General features: G+C 49.9%; 1 protein-coding gene across 1 annotated transcript; it reads left to right on the top strand.

The window, feature by feature from the left end:
* The first annotated feature begins 8710 nt into the window (after positions 1-8710).
* GFER (growth factor, augmenter of liver regeneration) lies at positions 8711-13030 on the top strand. The gene is given in 4 exon segments (XM_050317528.1): positions 8711-8738; positions 8741-8955; positions 9432-9643; positions 10259-13030. Coding segments are annotated over 4 exon segments (618 nt in total). The 3' UTR covers positions 10422-13030.
* Positions 13031-18189: the final 5159 nt, after the last annotated feature.

Below are 18189 nucleotides of genomic sequence, written 5' to 3'. Positions count from 1 at the left end.
AAAAAACCCCCACAGAACTGGAATAGGGAGCCAAGCCAGATTCCTTCTGGACATCAGGCAACACGGTGAGGAGGGCCTTGCTTTGTGTTCCAGGAGCACGTGGGGCTGCTCCCACATAGCAGGATGGCAGCTCCTGGGGGCAAAGGGAGCTGTTTTGCTTCAGTTCCATCCATTGCTGGATGGATCTATCCTCCATCAGAAAGGGAAAGTCATCCAGAGAGAATTTATTGGTTGTCTGTGTATTTTGGTGGGAAAACCCCTTCACTGGCACCTCCAGGGCACTTTCTGGCTCAGGAAGCCGGACAGGACCTGCCCTGTGGAAAGGTGATGGGAAGCAACTCCCTGCTGTCCCTAGCCCTGGAATTGGGACCCTCCATCCCTCTGTTCACAAAGGGCCCAGCAAAGACACGTGCTGGGAAGCGTACCCAGCTCAAAGGGTGAGGATTTTATGGAGAAACAGGAAATCACTTCAGCCAGCAAGGTTTATTAGAAGGTCCCAGTCTCTGAGGCAGCCGAGAGGGCCAAGCCCACCTTCACGTGGCTCTTGGAAATATCTGGGACCAAGACTCTCAACAAAGCACCTTGGATTGGTTTCCTGTCTCAGAGCAGATGCAGACCACACTGCATTTCTGACTTAAACATGTTTACCCTGGCTGGGAAAAGCCAAAGGCAAGGAAAACCTTAGAGGAGCTGCAGGAAGAGGAGATGAGCAGGGAGGCTCAGAGAGCACATTGCTCTGCACTGGAAGATCTGTGGATGTCCTGAAAACAGGAGTGGGAAACAGCCTTGGTCAAAGGCTTTGCTGTGATTCACCATTCTCAGGGAATTCAAGCAGAAAGGGAGGGGTGGGAAACATAATGGAATGTTATAATGGGAAGGTTACACAGGGATTTGGAATCACCTGAGACTGGACAACCAGCCATGCAGTCTGGAGAGCCAGTTTATGGGGCTCACTGGGAGATTGGTGGTGACAAGGGATCCCAGACAAAGGGAAACATGAGCAGAGCTACTCCAAACTCAGGAAGGGGTTGCTGAGAAAATGCTCTGCAGAGGCAGAGCAGAGGGGTGGGGAGGGAGGAGAACAGCCTGGCACTGCTCAGGGACACCAACACCTCCAGTGTCATCCCAGAGGGTTCCAGGCTCTGCAGATGTCACAGCAGTATCAGTGCCCTGTCCATGTCAAGGCTGATGTCACGAAACTGTTCCTTGGAGAATGGCCTAGTGAGTCACGGCAGGTTAGTCTGGAGCTTCCCACGAAACCAGGGGAGGGATGGCCAGATTCCCTCTGCAATCCTCAGGTGCTCCTCAACACGTCCTCCACAACACCCGGCCATGCCAGGGCCAGTCCTGTTGGGAAGGATGGATAACCAACTGGAATAGGCCATTAATGCCACTTCTCTGCTGGATCCATTTGAACTCATACAAAAGCAAGACAAAACATCGTTTTTTAGACATTATTAGGTTTACTTTTTGACTTCTACTACTTCCAGATTATCCTGCCATAAACCAGGACCTCCTCATGGGTAATTATTAACAGAAGGGTAGGAGTGGCCTGCCCAGAAGCTGTGACACTCCATGAGTATTGCTGGTCGCTGCCTTTTCATCACCAATTTACACAGCTTCGAGGGCAACAGTTACTTTTTCTTTAGATGTTTTACAAGGTACCAAACAGATCATAAATTAACAGATAATATGTGGGAGTGCACTGCCTGGCTTTGCCAAGGTGGAGAGAAAACAAGTTCTCCTCCATAACTTCCATGATTTTTCATCCTGCTCCAAGAGAGCCCTGCCAAGGTGGAGTTCTGCCTCCTGCTCCTCGAGGAGCATCCCTGTGGCCATAAACTGCTTTGGGTATGGAAACATGTTTGTGTCACGGCAGGTGACTCAGGTCTTGTCATGGGGAGTCACACCAGAGTCCCTCCCCCAGAGTGCTCATGGTTGGGAACACCAGGAAGGTCATCCAATGGCTCCAGGAACACCCACGCTCACCGGGGCTGTCCCCTCTGCTATTCCCAAGACAAGATCAGCTTCTCTTCCATGACAAAGAAACACTGAGGGCCTGCTTTTCTTTGCAGTTCAGAGTGGAGCAGGAATAACTTCATCTGGTGGGTTTAACCAGAGCAGAGTTTGAGTGAGAAGGGTGACCAAAGGCAGCTCCTCACCGGTCCCTCCACAGCCATTTTCCAAGTCTGACAATCAGCAGCCTCATCCCAAATGCCCACACGTGGAGAAGAGCAGGAGCTGTGTCATGAACACCCTTCAGGACATACAGAAGTCACGTCTAGGCTGGTGAGTGCCCTGATCCCTCACTGACACTGTGTGGGACTCTGCATCAGGGGTTTCCCTTTCTATGCCCAGCACAGGAAAGGCAAAGAGAGGGAAGGGCCTCAAAGCACCCCTGGGACAGTGGCTGCAAGGAAGGGATATGAGAAGGCAGAGCCAAGGGGGGCCCTTGCCTGGAACAAGGCCTGTAGAAAAGCTCCATCTTTCCCTCCCTCACTTTCAGGATCAAAACCTGCCCTTTACTGCTCTGGAAGGTCACCTGCGATGACACACGACCTATCAGCACCTTTAATGAAAACCCCAGCTGCTAAAAGCTGATCTTAAGAGTACAAAGAGGGTTTAGACTTTTAATAGACAGAGAAACAGACCCTTATTTAAAAAGAATAATGAAACCCCAGACACTGGAGTTGACAAAAGTCTCCTTCACCTCATGAACAAAGGAAGCAGTTGAACTTTCACACAGGCTGGGATGAGAGATTTTCTAGTATCTAAACAAGAAGAATGTGTTTTATTTCATCCTGATTTCAGCTGCTGCTGCAGGCTCTAAAGCATTTTTCTGTGGCCAGAGGGATCTGGTTCAGCAATCCTCAGAGATCCCATGATTCCATGGCAGTGCTGGTTTTCTACAAACCCCTATTCTGCCCTTTCCATGAGGAGCCAGCACATGCAGAGGAGATGATTCTTTGGGCACTTTAATTGTCCTTGTTGTTCCAAGCCTGTCTCTGCTTTCCCCTGCCACGTTCCCACCTCAGCACAAGTCCCACTCCCTTTAATCTGCAGTATCCTGGGACGGATCATTCCTGGGGCATCCCTGGTTATTGCCCATCAGGACTCAGTCCCTGCTCTGGATCACTGACAGCTGATATAAAATCACTGCATCACATCAAACTGCCTGAAACCTGGCACCAGCGGGCTCATTTTGCATGGAAAGCCCTTGGGATGCAGCTGCCCAGCCCGGGGGCAGCACTGCCTGTTGGGGGAGGTTTGGTCGCTGCCTGGGGTGTGTCGGACGGGCTCTTGTTTGCCAAGCAGTTGCTGCAACAATTTTGCAGCTCCTTTGTAAAAGGGGCATATTTTCCTAAGGTCATGCAGAGGACAAAAGGGTGATTCAAGAGGGAATCTTCCAGAAAGGGTAAGAAACCACCGCAAGAGAAAGTTTCCTTTCATTGCATCATTTTCTATGGGAAAAAAAAGGGTGTTTGATGAGTGTGTGGTCCAAGGCCAGCACGGTGTGTGAATGTGCTGGGACTCAGCCGTGGATGTGAAAGGAGATGGAAGGCAGGGTGGAGTTTCCAAGGGGGTTCAAGGCTCTGCAGTGCCTTGAACAGCCTGCCCTGCATGTTTCCAAACATACACACCGGGGAAATCCCAGCACCACCAGTACAGCCAACGGCAGGTGCAGCAAGTACCAGGGAACGTGGAACTCGGGGAAAATCTGTTCTTGCTTCATGATAAATATAGTAAAGTGATCAGAGACCAGATCGCTGTGTTCCTGCCAGATTAGTCAGAGAGGTGCTCGTCCCACTCCTCCCCTTTCCTCATTCCCCACGCCATCCATGAGCAGAGCACTCAAAGTGCCTCATCTCTCCTGGGGATTCCACCGGCAGCGGCTCCAGTTAAACCTTCACTGCATTTCAGGGCAAAGGCAAGACCTTTGTGTTCCTTGCCCCATGCAGAACACAGGGAGAGCAATATTTAATCTTCTCTCAAAAGCCTGGTGGGGAGAAGAGTAATGTGGAAGGAAAACTCGCTTCATTAATGATTAATTCTTAATAAGTCAACATAGCACCTGTTACCTGAGAAAAACCTCCCCCACTGACTGAGGCTTCCTGTCATAACAACAGGGTCATTCATTTTTAGGAGGCAAAACGAGGAGTAAGATAAGGAAAGACCCTCAAAACACACATGGGAAACAGCTACAATTTTTGAATGGATTCCAAATAGCATCTTCTTCCTAAAGCAAAGGGTTCTGCCACTGCCAGAGATTTTGTGGTTTATTTATCAAGAGCACAAAAGGAAATCCCCAGTTTTGCTGTTTTGTGCTCAAAATGCATGAACTGATTCCAGGGATGCTCAGAGGGAGTCTGGGAAGGAGGAGACAGGAGCATGACATAAACAGGATTGGCTGGGCCAACTTGCAGAAATAATTTGGGTTTCTCCCTGTCCCTGCCATTGCCAATATATACACCACTAGTCCTGGGTTCTCATTTTAATCAGCAAGAGGATCCACACGTAAAATGGCACAAATTTTAAAATTATGAACTGCATCTCTGGGCATAGACCAGGACCTTGGTTTACTCTGTGCTCAGTCTTACACCTCAGACTGCTCTGAACACATTTCAGTAGTTGTGGATGGATCTGAACAGAGATCAACATCCCACCCACTGGCAGTGAGGTTCTTTCCTGACAGCTGTGACATCAACTCACGCTTTTGACAAGTTTTGCAGGTGGTGTATTTCTTGTACACAAGTAGAACTGATCACCGTGATTTACCTGCCTGGAAATATACGTCATTTTTTTCTGCTGCTGTTTCCTAGTTGGCTGTAATTTCTCAGACAACTGTGTGACTAATTCCTGGTGCTGGCTTGTCACTGGTTGGACTTTAGGCTCAACTCCTTACGTGCAAATACAAGACTGCTTCCTGCTGGTGTATTCCCCTGGAGAGGGAAACAGTTACATTCAAGTGGAACCACCTAAAAACCATCAGAAAAAACTTGGGAAGAATCCTGAGAGGTACAGGGTAAAATTTTCCCCAAAAAAATCACAGAATTGTGGAATGGTTTGGGTTGGAAGGGAACTTAAAGTCCATCCAGTCCCACCTCCTCCCACTATCCCAGGTTGCTCTGAGCTCCATCCAACCTGGTCTTGGACACTTCCAAGGATGGGGCATCCAGAACCTCTCTGGGCAACCTGTGCCAGGGCCTTTATTTAAAGCTTTAAAGAAATTACTGCACAGTCAGTGGTGTTTAGGTTCCCAAATGATGAAAGCTGTGAGAATATTAGTCCTTTTCCCAATCCATAAACGAGCATCCTGGGGTCACTGCTGAGAAAAGAGCTGTGGGATGATCCCTCTTTGGGATCATTCCTCCTTGGAGCCAGCCCTCCTTGAGGTCACCCCTGCTTTGCTCAGGGGGACTATTTAAGCTGGAACCTCTGCCTTGCCAAAACCTGCTGGGAGGATCCCTGTGCCATGGATTTTGCAGGGCTCAGAGGGCCAGGGAGGGTGTCCAGCCCCATTCCTTCTTCCTTCCCCAAGCCCCCACTGTCAGCTGCCTGTTCCCAAGCTCTTGCTTAGCAAGTGCAAAGATAAGAGCAGAAGATCAAACAGCTCTTCCCCTGAGAAAGGCAAACACACCCTTTCTTTTTCTCCAGCACAGGTTTTACTGGCGCTTCCTGGTAGTTACTGTCATTGTCCTCTGTGTAATTCCATTGCAGGCACGGATTCAGGGACACCTTCCACCAGCCCACGTTGCTCCAAGCCCCGTCCAACCTGGCCTTGGACACTTCCAGGGATGGAGCAGCCAAAGGTTCTCTGGGCAACCTGTGCCAGGGCCTCCCCACCTTTAAAGGAAGGAATTTCTTCCTAATATCCCATCTGTGTCAGGAGTTTGTTTGCTAACAGGCCCTACCACATTCCAGCTTCTAAATCAGTGCTGGAAGCAGAAGATCAGGTGGGTTAGGGATGTTCAGAGGGGAGCAGGAAGGAATGCTGCCATACCCTTCTTCTGCTCTGCACCACATTCCTTCCTTTGGATGGAATTAATTTGGCTCTGAGCTTGGATTCAATTAGAGACAGTAAAGTGAACTTCCTTGCTCTGATTTGAATCTGAGCATCTCTCTTTTTTTTCCCTTTGAAATCCAAGATGATGCTGGCCCTGAGGGCAAACAGAGAAAACTGGGAGCACCTCCCTAAAGACTGAGCTCTGCTCCTACAACTGAGCAGGAGAGGAGCAAGGGGAGCAACACTGAGCACGGGTCTCTGTAACCAACAGCTTCTTTCCAGGTTACGAGCTTTTTCTTTTCTAATAAAAATGCTTATACTTACTTCATAAAATAAATCACCAATGAGGAAGTAAAGTCTATGAACTGCCAAACCAGGAGATTGCTGCAATATGGAAACATTTCTGCAACTATTTAATTGCTTGAAGACCAAACAATAAAGCTCTGTAGGAAATTCCCGGGTCTCTGTCTTTTCTCCTGATTTTACAAAAAGACTGAGGTCAACAGCATCATTTAAAACATTTATTGGTGGTTAACAAAAATAGATATAAAAATGTTATCCCTACTTGATCTTTCCTTCCTGCACGAAATTCAGCTTTATAGCTGTCTAGAACTTTAGACAAAGCCATTCCAGCAATTCCTATCAGTCACTCACGTGGCTTCTCCCTCCCTCACAGATAGCAGCAAAGAAATAGCCTCATAAAACTGAAAACAGATTGTAAAAAGGAGCACTGGTAGATAGGATGGAGATGCAGATCATCAGCTTAGTGCTCCACAGAGCAGGAAACAGCTCAGCCATTTCCACGTGAAGCACACCAAGTGTTGAAATCTTTTTCAAGGCAAGTCTTTGAGGGATTTCTGTAAAATGATGCTTTTCCTACTAAACATTTACACCACACTGTGTTAAATATATCATATATACACATATTTATTTATTTATATATAGGATGATATTTTGGTCCGCCTCCATCCTGGACATACACATTGGTTTGTGTTAAATAAAATAATGAAATTTTTCACTTGACCTGAAGGCTATGAAGAGGAGAAAAGTGGGAGCGGCTACAAAATTCACTTTTTGGAGTGTATTGCCCACAGTGGGAGACTTATCTTGTGCTCCCCTAACCTCTAAAGGCAAGCCAAAAGGAAGGGAGACATGAAGTCTGTGTTGGTCTCCAAGTTTTCACCTTCTGACCCCCAACAAGAACTCCCTAAGGCCACTGTGTCTCAGGGGCTGGATGCAGGATGTGCTGCATGTGGTCACATCTGCCAGACTACAGGATAAAGAAAAAAGAAAGTGCTTTTAACACAGTGCCAAGCCACAGCTAATTAACTTTTCCAACCGGAGAGACCCAGTTCTGGAGCATGATGGGTGCCAGACCATCTCCCAGGAGCTGGGTCACCATCCTCGTGTGCTCACAAGCCTGTGTCTCTCTGGGAATAAAAGGAAAGCTGCCAAATGCCCACTCTAGACCGAAGTTCTGGGACCAGGACTGGGCTCTCTTTCACCCTGAGCAGCCCAACCCCTTCCAGCCACAGGCAAGGGCTCAGGTCGATGTGCCTGCCCTGGGGTGACATTTGGCAGGGCTCTGGGAAAGAGGAAAATCCTTCCTCAATACAGATTTACAAGCACGTGACAGGTGTTAAAAACATGCACGATTTCATCCGGGCGTGTTCCGATAGAGATGCACGACTGGGAATCGAGTTATCCACTTGTTTGTTCATTAAATCACTCTGTTGATTGTATGACTGCTGGAGATAACGCTGAGGTGCCACGGGCACGTAGAGAGCTCTGCCGCACACAGTATGTACATACTACAGAATCCCAGAATAGCTGGGGTTGGAAGAGCTCTGGGCATCACCCAGTCCAACCCCGTGCCCAGGCAGGGTCACCTGCAGCAGGTGACACAGGGACTGTCCAGGTGGGGCTGGAATGTCTCCAGAGAGGGAGACTCCACGGCCCCCCTGGGCAGCTGTTCCAGGGAGAGAAGTTTTCCTCCTGCTGAGGTGGAACTCGTGTTTTAGTTTGTGGCCATCGCTCCTCGTCCTGTCACTGGCACCATCCTCTGACCCCCCTTGGAGACATTTGTATGGATTGATGGGATCCCCTCTCAGCCTTCTCTCCTCCACACTAACCAGGCACAGCTCCTGCAGTCTCCTCTCATGAGATGCTCCAGACCCCATATATACATAGATATACACGCACACACATATATATATGTATTTTTGTGCTCAGTTGGGAGGGCGAGATGGGAGGAACCTGTCCTTGACACCTTCAGGGGGACATGGTAGAGCTCCCTTCACACCCTCAGCGGGGACAAGGGCAGATCCCTGCCACACTGAGGGGAGAAGACAGAGACCCCTTTTACACTTCCACTGAGGAGAACCCTGTCCCCATCCCCTTCCACCCTGAGGGGGGGACAATGGCTGAGGCCCCTCACAGCGTCGGCGGGGCCATGGCAGAGCCCTCTGCACACCCTGAGGGGGACACGCAGCCCCGCCACTCCCGAGGGGCGATGTGAGGGGAAAAGCGGACTAGTAGAGGCAGGAGGCTCAAATGAAAGAAACCCCCCCCGTGTTCTCCTCAAAGACAATATTTAAACATGAAGTTTGCTGCTGTTTTGGTAAAAATACAAAGCAAAAACAACAACACACGAACAGGCCCTCGGGCGCGAGCCGGGCAGTGCCCCCTCAGGGTGCCCGGGTGCCAATGGCGCCGCCCCGGCCCGTGCTGCACCGCGCGCCAACATGGCGGCGCCCGGCGAGGGCCGCCCGGGCCGGGGCTCCGCGGCGTTCCCGGGCACGGACAGCGGCTCCTTCCCCTTCCCCTTCGCCGCCTCTCACGGCGCGGCGGGCAGCGCGGCGGGGGAGCCGCCCAAGAAGCCGTGCCGAGCCTGCACGGATTTCAAGAGCTGGCTCCGCGAGCAGAGGAAGCAGGCGGCCCCGGGCGGCGCGGTGAGGAGCGGGCGGGGCGGGGGGAGCCTCCCCAGGCACCCTGCGGGCGGCTGGCGGCCCCCAGCCCCTGCAGAGCCCTCTCAGTCCTTCATCCTGCCCCTTCAAGTGTGGTGGGGCTGCGTGTCCCCCTCAGGGTGTGAAGGGGCCGGGGACAGGGTTCTCCTCAGTGGGAGTGTGAAGGGGGTGTCCATCTTCTCGGGTGTGAGATGAGCTCTGCTCTTGTGCCCACTAACGGTGTGAGGAGGCTCTACCATGTCCCCAGTGAGGGTGTGAGTGGGACTCTGCCGTGTCACCTCCCCTCAGAGGGTGTGAAGGAGGCTCAAGTGAGAGTCTGAGCTTCTCTGAGAGTTTGAGGGGGGCTCTGCCATGTGCCCAGTGAGGATGTGAAGGACCTGTTCCCCCATCCCACCCAGCACAGAGGGGCTGTTTCCCCACCAAACCCCCGTGTCCCCTCACAACCCTCTCTCCCTCTCCAGGAGCTGGCGGTCGCGGAGGAGAAGGAGCCCCCTCCGGACTGTCCCCTGGACAGTGAGCAGCTGGGCCGCAGCACCTGGGCCTTCCTGCACACCATGGCCGCCTACTACCCCGACCGGCCCTCCGGGGCCCAGCAGAGGGAGATGAGGGACTTCATCAACCTCTTCTCCAAGTTCTACCCCTGCGAGCACTGCGCTGAGGACCTGAGGGAGAGGTGAGTGCCCTCAGCGGGTTTCTGAGGAACTGAGGGAGAGGTGAGTGTCCTCAGCGGGTTTCTGAGGACCTGAGGGAGAGGTGAGTGTCCTCAGCGGGTTTCTGAGGAACTGAGGGAGAGGTGAGTGTCCTCAGCGGGTTTCTGAGGACCTGAGGGAGAGGTGAGTGTCTTCAGCGGGTTTCTGAGGAACTGAGGGAGAGGTGAGTGTCCTCAGTGGTGTTTTTGGGTTCCTGAGGTAGAAGTGGGCATCCTCAGCAGATTTTTGTGCTGGAGGGGCTTGCCAGAAATGCTGGGCTGCAGCAGCTATTTTGCATATCAGCGGCTCTTCCTGCATTTGGGGTTTGTCGCTACCTGAACTGGTTTCTTCCATTATTGCATCAATCACAGGTACACTTAGTCAAAAAACAAACACCTGTCCTCGTGCTGCTGGGTTGTCTGTGTCTTTTCCAGTTGCCAGGACCGGGCAGTGAATGAAGCCAAGCTGCAGCTGTCAGCATTCTGTAGATATTTAGTGATAATTACTGTGCTCTCTCTGGGTTCTCTCTGGGACTCCGTGCTTGCTGTGGGTACTGAGTTTGGTGGCTATAAAGAAGTAACATCTGTTTCCTCTTGCAGATTGCGGACAAATCAACCCGACACGAGCACCAGGAGTAACTTCTCCCAGTGGCTGTGCCTTCTCCATAACGAAGTGAACAGGAAACTGGGGAAATCTGAATTTGACTGCTCCCGTGTGGATGAGCGCTGGCGGGATGGCTGGAAGGACGGGAGCTGTGATTAACCCAAAAAAACCGCCTTGGGAACCCAACAGACCAATCCAACCCTTGTCAGGGCACTGCAGGGAGACAGGAGAATCAGTGACTGTGTTTGTGTGTGTGTGACAGACTGCAAGGTGAAAGGAGATTGGGAAACCTTATCCTATCGATAGTTTGATACATGATCACACTGATGTATTACCTGAGGGACTGAGGCCTTATGTTTGGCACAGGAATTGCCAGAGACCTGTGAGATTGAGTCACTGAGAAACTCGTGGAGACCTTTTCATGATGACATTTCCTTATTTTAGGGGCATTTGCTTAGAATTCATTTTCCCTGAACACAGTTGTGTTCTCTGCAGGCATTACCCTGATGTTTTAGAAAATGCATCCGATTAATTGTGATTTTCATTTCTGTTCTGATAGAGAAAACTCATGCTGGGTTTAGTGCCAAGGCTGTACCCTCAGATCTCGCTTTCCAGAAACTCCAATGTTTGTTGTTAATCTTGCATCCAGTTCCTTTGATAAAAGGCCTGAGGGCAGGTACATTTAATTTAAATACTAAAATCATGGAGCCCAGATTTCTCATTTTGGTTTTGTGTTTCAGTTTATCGTGTAAGAGGCCATTGCAGAAAGGGAAACTAAAGCATCTCCTCATCTGAGAAATGGAACAAAGTATCAACAGGGGGAAATTCAAATGTTTTAAATGAATTGCTAATTTTCTTTGGATCCAGAAGTGATTTGGTGATAAGTTCTACTGAACTACTGATTCTTAAAGCAAATAACCTCTTTGTTTCTGCTGTGAACCTTTGTCTGGCATGAAAACAGCTCAAGACTGATGTCTGTGATGAAGCGTAGTCAGCTTTAATTACTCTGAGATTAAATTCTTGATTGGTACTTGCTGGCCTGGTGCATACTCTGGTGTAACCCTCAGCTAAAAATCTCTCTAGAAAAGGACTTTACAAGCCCCCAGGAGTACCTGAGTGCTGCTGAGGACTGCGATGTCAGCTTCACGTGGTCTTTATTGCAGAGAGGACTCACAGGAGCCCCTCAGGGGGAGTCCTCTCTGGGAACTGGTCAGAACCCAAACCCTCTGTATTTTCCTGAGTCAGCTGTGCTCCATCCCTGTGTTGGTAAGTGGGAATGTCAGATACCAGGGAAGTAACATTACAAATCAGTCACTCCATGATGCATAAAACACAGGCCTTTATAAGAGGAGACACCTGCAGAGTCCAAATCATTTCAAGTTCCTCACATAGGCCGTGATCTCATCCCATCCTGCACTTCTGGTCGTGAGGAGTTTGCACAAACCCTGACAACAGCAGGTTTTTTTTTCCTTCTGTGCTTCCTGCTGAGGTTTTCTTGCACGTTTTACTGAGCTTCCTTATTTCATGCCCCCCAGCACGCCTGTAACTTTAGCCCTGCTCTCCTGGCGAGCACTAACTGGAAATGTTAATGGTGCTGCTGTAATTGGAGTGATGACAGCTCTTATCTGGGACTTTGCTCCTCACACCTGTGTGTGGGGCTCCTCAGTGGTTAGAAAACCAGTAACAACTTTGGAAACACATTTTAATGTTTTTTATGGCACAGGCAAGTCCTTTCAAGTCGGACCTGTTAAAAGAAGATGGGACATTTTATGGACTGGTGATTCCTGAACTCTTTATGTCGTAACGTCCCTAAACACAACCCCAGCCAAACTGATGATAAGGTACTGCAGGAAGTGTGAGTTCCGTCTTATGATTGAAGGTATCGCTCAGTTTGTTAGAAGAGCTCAGAAAATTTTCCTCTCAGCATGCTGAGGTTTTTGGAACAAATAAATCCCAGCCAAGATTTTTGTGTTTTTGGTAATAAACTCAGTCCCCAAAGTGAAGCACACTGGTATCCACTAGTGGGGAGAGGACCAACAAAAAAGCACTTACTAGGAGTATAGAGAGGAAAAAGAGTGTGAATCCTGCTCTAAACCGGGGGGAGCAGCTGTGGCAACACAGTTTTGGTCACCTTGAGTGGCTCAGGGAGGTGGGAGAGGTGAGTGGGACGAAAAGTGTGTCCTGTCCTGGCAGGGGTAGGGCAGAGCCTTAACACTGAAGTTGGCATCTCTAGCAAATGCTTCCCAAAAATGAGGCCACCAGCTGTGGCTGCCAGGATGTTTTTAGGGCACTTTCTATCTTTGCTAAGTGGCCATTTGATAAAATCTGTGCTTGCACTCTGTTCTCTCATGTTTTTAGCTTGGCAGAAGAGCTTTGACTTATTCTCAGGCATATTCTCAGCTCTGGGGACTTGAATGTGTGAGGAGAGGGAGGATTTGTTGTGCTGCTCATTTGTACCACAAGTTTTAGGTAAGGAATTTCCACTGGAGATACTTGTACTCATGTACAGAAAATAGTGAGTTCTCTAAATGCACTTGATTAAATCTAGTTTTAAAAATATCTGTATTCAAATTATATTTCCTGTTGATGTAAAAATAATAAAGCAGCCGAGTTCATTCCTGGTTCCTACTGCATGGGATGGTAGGAAAAGAGATTATACTGTGCTGGTGTGTCTAACCTCTGCATGCCAACATATTCCAGTCATATATTTCTATATATTTATATGTTTAGATATACACTGTTATATTACAGCTTGATGGCTCAGGTGAGGTTCTGTGATTCTGTGTGGATTGATCAGACAAGGTGGGGCTGCTCCTGGTCCTTTTCTGTTGTGCTGCTGAACTGATGGAATTCTCTGCCGGCCAAGAAGCTACAAATTCGGGGATTTTGTACACCAGGTCCTGTTTGGTTTTATGTGGGAATTTTGATGGGATCCCAGTGATTTTTGACTTGCTGACAGCGTTCAGGGCAGTGTTGGAGTTGGGAGCAGCTCAGATCTTGCAGATTTGGAGCAGGGTGGCACAGGACATTTGTCATTTCATCTCCACCACACAGCCACACACATCCCATCCCGTTTCCCAGGAAAGGGAAGCTGCTCCTGTGTGACAGGTACCTGACTGACCTTGCAGCTTCCCAAATTCCTGGCTGTTTCCATGGATTGCATTCACAGCTGGGCTTCATTTTTGTTTTTTCCTTCTTGTTTTTTCTCAGAAAGCAAAGAGCAGGGAGCCACGAGGGACTCGTCCCCTCCACGGATGGCAGGCAGAGTTGCTGAGCAAGTAACAGTGCAGATGTTGGCAGAAGCACCACTGTGCCTTTGACATTTTTCCAGGGATTAGCTGTTCCTCTGCAGTGTGTTGGGTGTACACAGTCTCCTGTTTACAGTAAGATTGACAAGAATTGCTTTGCTTCTGTGTCTTTTGCCTCAGCCTGTTCCAGGCAGTGTGTGAGATTCTTCCTGTTGGAGTTTCACAGGCTTGGAGAGGGGAGGGTTTAAATTTTGGGTTGGGTTTTTTTGCCCCTTCCCATCAACACTGATTTGTTTTTCCATTCCTGGCTGTTCAGGGTTTATGCCTGAATGATGGAGAGGAGCAGTGGAGTATTTTGTGTCGTCAGAATTAAGCACTTCAGTAGGAACAGCCAACAGGGTGGTGTGGAGTCAACTCTTGACTTTGTAGGCTAATAGGGAATATAATAAAACAGGGAAAGCAGACCTTGGAAAGCTAAGGAAAACAAGGGAAAGCTAATGGATGGAGGGAAATCAGCAGTTAGAACATGGAACTGTCCAAGGGGACGAGGGTCAGCATTGGGATCTGCTGGGACGCTGCCCTGGATTGGCACGTCCCACAGGGAAGCGTTCATGAAGGTTTATGCTGATTCCAGGCTGGCTGTCCCTCAGTTCGGTGGCTTCTGTGTGTCACTGCAATGAGCTGCACAGGGAATATTTGCTCCACAGTTCACCAGGCCAACAGCAGAGGGCAACAGAGGATGGATTTCATTGCATTTCCCTTTATTTCCTTGTATTGCCTTGACTTTCCCATCTCTTCTCTGGAACAGACTGCTCCAGATACCACGTTTTACCTCATCCTAATCCCTTTCCTGTGATTTTGGGAGGAGATTTGGGTACCCTCAGATACTTTTCAAACGACGTGCAAACCTCTTGTATAATACCTAAGAGAGGGATGTGTTATTTCTCTGCCTGCAGCTGAAATCTGCACTTGGAAAGCGTAATAAAACCCTGGATTCTGTTTCCAGCACGTTTCCTCCCTGGTCTTCAGCCCCACAGATCGAAATTCAGTTCTTAGTCACAAGCTTCTTGCTAGACACAGGTAAGTCACTTCACTTGCACTTCTGCAAAGTGGGGATAAAAATAGAGTTTCAGCAGCCTTTGCCTGTACTCCCTATTTAGATGAAAATCTCTTTTAATGTGCTTGGGCTGCACAGCCCTGGGCCTGAGAGCATTCACAGTTACAAAACCACTCAGCTCCATCCATCCCACAGATCTCCTTTACATCACGTTACATCCTTCTTGTGAGTCTGAGGACCTGTTAGTGTTATGTTCAGTTAAGAAATTAAGCTTTTCTTGTTTTCAGTATAACACTGCAAACCCCTCATTCATTCCACAAACGCTGTGGGCCTTCTTTCCCCCAGGAAAATGTTGTTCTGTGCTGTAACACGAGCAGAAATGGCACTGACAGAAGGGCTGAGCTGGGAGAGCTCTTCTAGCAGCAAAATTGAGAGCTCAAATGAGCACTGGGGAAGCTCTTCATGTCTGAGCATGGTTTGAGCTGCCCTGTGTCCTTGGACCTGCCAGCTCTGCCCGCCTCGTGCCACCCTTGCAGGGAGCAGGTGACAAACACCAATATCAGCTTGCTTGGTCAGGCCCTGCGTGAGGGGACTGGTGTGGTCCCAAGGAGGCCAGTCTGGAAAACCCCAAGGGATCCTATTCCCCTTTTCCAGCTCCTCCCAGGGTGGTGAGCAGTGGCTGAATCAGATCAGATTACTGGTTTGCCAAAACCCCCAACCTTTTGAGTCTGTGGAATGTGTGGAGAAGCAGCAAATAGCGAGTTGATGAGCCGTGGAGTGCACAGCAGGGGCAGGGTGTTGTCACCAGTGTCACGGTTGCACCACTGAGGCATTTTGAAACTCCCTGGGGTTTTGTTCAGTTTGGGTTTTATGCAAGCACTAAGATATCAGCTCTCCTGTTCAAAAACAGTGCTACCTCAATCCACTGAGTTCTGTTAGGCCAAAGTTCAGTTAGTAAAGCTTTCCACACGTTTTTCTAGCACACTTCTCCTGGGTTTATTCTTGCACAGTAACGGCTGGGTACCACCTGAGGAATGGCTCTGCTTCCCAAGTGGATGAGTAACCAGCTCAGAAGTGATCCTCCAGATATTTTTGGATCTCTTAGGGTGGAAGGCTTCAGGAGCTTTCCAGTGGCAGTGAGGTAAGGTGTTGCTCACCAGGAAGTCCATTCTCTCTGCCACTGGGCACTATGGATTTCTAAGCTCCTCTCAGCATTTCCATCAGCTCTGTTTTTTCCAATGGCTCAAAGCAGCACCAGCCAGGCTCCAGTGAACGGCAAGCAAAGCATTTCGGAGCAACAACTAAATGAACATAGATCAAAGTGCTTCTTCAAGCCTGCTGCCCAGGGAATGTGAAGGACAAGCTGTTTTCCTGCCCACGCCCGTGCCAGGGCCAGGCCAGACCTCAGGGAGCTGCTGGAGTTGGTGGGCTGGGAACGTGGCCGGAGCCCGGGTGGCTCCCCTGGGGCTGGCACTGGGTCCTGCACACTGGGATTGCTGAGCCAAAGCAGCTGCACTCCAAGCACGTTGTCAGAGCTGCTCTGAGGACAGGGCAGTTTCCCATCGCTGTTCCCACCTGGAGCACTGTGCCCACCTCTGGGGTCCCCAGCACAGCCAGACGTGCTGGGACCTGCTGGATGAGGCCAGAGGAGGCCACTGAGCTGCTCACAGGGCTGGAGCCCCTCTGCTGAGCTGGGGGTGTTCACCTGGAGAAAGCTCCAAGGAGACCTCAGAGCCCATTCCAGGGCCTAAAGGGGCTCCAGGAGAGCTGAAGAGGGACTTGGGACAAGGGTCTGGAGTGACAGGACAAGGGGAATGGCTTCCCACTGCCAGAGGGCAGGGAGAGATGGGAGACTGGGAAGGAATCCCCTGGGAGAGTGGTGAGACCCTGGCACAGGTTGCCCAGAGAAGCTGTGGCTGCCCCTGGATCCCTGGAAGTGTCCAAGACCAGGTTGGACGGGGCTTGGAGCACCCTGGGCTAGTGGAAGGTGTCCCTGCCCATGGCAGGGGGTTGGAACAAGATGATCTTTAAGGTCCCCTTCCAACCCAAACCATTCCAGGATTCTACAACTATTTTATTTCAGAGCTGTTAAGTAGAAAATGTGTCTGACTGTTTTGCCTGCCAAATCAGGAACATCCCAGTGCCACAGAGAAAATTCCTTTGGTCCTGCTAAAGAAAACATTAACTGGTCTTGTCCATTATTCAGCTTCTTATGGGCCAGGTCTCAATCCCAGCCCTTGGCTGTGGGTAGGGCTGACCTGAACAGGTTTGGAAGAAGGAGAAAGCCCCCCACCTTGTCTCCTCTAGCTTGTCATGTCCATGTATTTACCCCTGAGTAAATCCTGGTTGCTTTTTTGTGATGGAAACAAAGGTTAACAAGTCAGCCTGACCACAAGAAGCAAGAGGCAAATCCATACCTTTAATTAAACTCCTGTAAAATCAGAACATGGACAGATCTCAGGCACTTGTCTGTGTGCTGCTGTTTGTTCCCTGCCACTGAAATCCAGGGGGAGTGGTAAATGCAGCCAGAACTTGTTCAAACTGAACTGATGCTCTGGAAAGTGCCATTTCCAAATGCTGCTGCTCTCCATTTGATGGGGGAAATGCTGAAGGTGCAATGTCCTTCCCTGTTATTGGCTGGCTCTGTGTACCCGTTGATTTGCAGCAATAGGAAGTGAAACAGAAAAGGCAGTTTGTGTGGGGGCTGGAGACACCTCCTGAGCTTTATCTGTGAGGTAGCAGGGGAAGAAAACTGGCACCCCATGGCGTGAGAAATGATTGTACAGATACTGCACACAGCACAAGTTACAGGGATGAACCTCGAAGAAAGGGGAGAAGTTCAGGAGCAGGGGTATCAGTAGGGACCTTGCCTGATGCACCGTGGTCATGCCTGGAAGTGTATAAGCCACATTTTTGTCTGGAAGTGGTGATGATGTCTTCTCCAGTAACATCTGAACATTCCTTGTGCTTTGCATTGTGTGAAATATCCCTGTCCCAGCTGGGACAGATGGGCTGGGCAAGAATGTTAGAAAGAGGGAGAACTGAAGTGCCTTTCCCAACATCATGAGAAAACCAGGAGCAGATCCCAGAGGTCCAGATGATTCCCTGTGCAGTAGCCCTGGGAACATACTGCCTCCCTGGCACTGGGCACCCTCAGGGAGCAGGGCAGCCCTTGCCATCGTACCTGATTCTGGGCTGATGGATTTGGTACAGTTTGTTCTCAAAGCATGAAGCTGATTTTTGAGGACGCTGGAACAGCTACTTCTAAACTGCCGAAGCTGATTGAAAACCCCACCTGGGGTAATCCCTTCCAGTTAATTTGGCCTTTGTTCCTGCCTTGCCATTCAGGGATGAGCTGGCAGTGGTGCTCTTGGCACGGGGGCACAGTGCCTGGCCAGCTCCATGACACATCCTGCCAGAGGGAAGCAGGAGGGCCCAACCCGCCGTTCTCTCCGGAGCCATTTGGGGTGTGCGCGGTACGATGTGGTGTCTGCTGAGCTGGTGGCACTGAGGGATGGCAGGCTGGGTCCTGCTCTTCCTGCTGGGACTCAGAAACAGACCTGGAGAGATGATGACTCACCTGTGATTGAGAAAAGCTGCGTGGCATCACCGTGAGCTCTAA

This window comes from Myiozetetes cayanensis, unplaced genomic scaffold, assembly GCF_022539395.1.
Source record: "Myiozetetes cayanensis isolate MyiCay16 unplaced genomic scaffold, myiCay2020 scf20-37, whole genome shotgun sequence".
Classification (NCBI taxonomy): Eukaryota; Metazoa; Chordata; class Aves; order Passeriformes; family Tyrannidae; genus Myiozetetes; species Myiozetetes cayanensis.
This window is presented reverse-complemented; position numbering and strand designations above follow the sequence as displayed.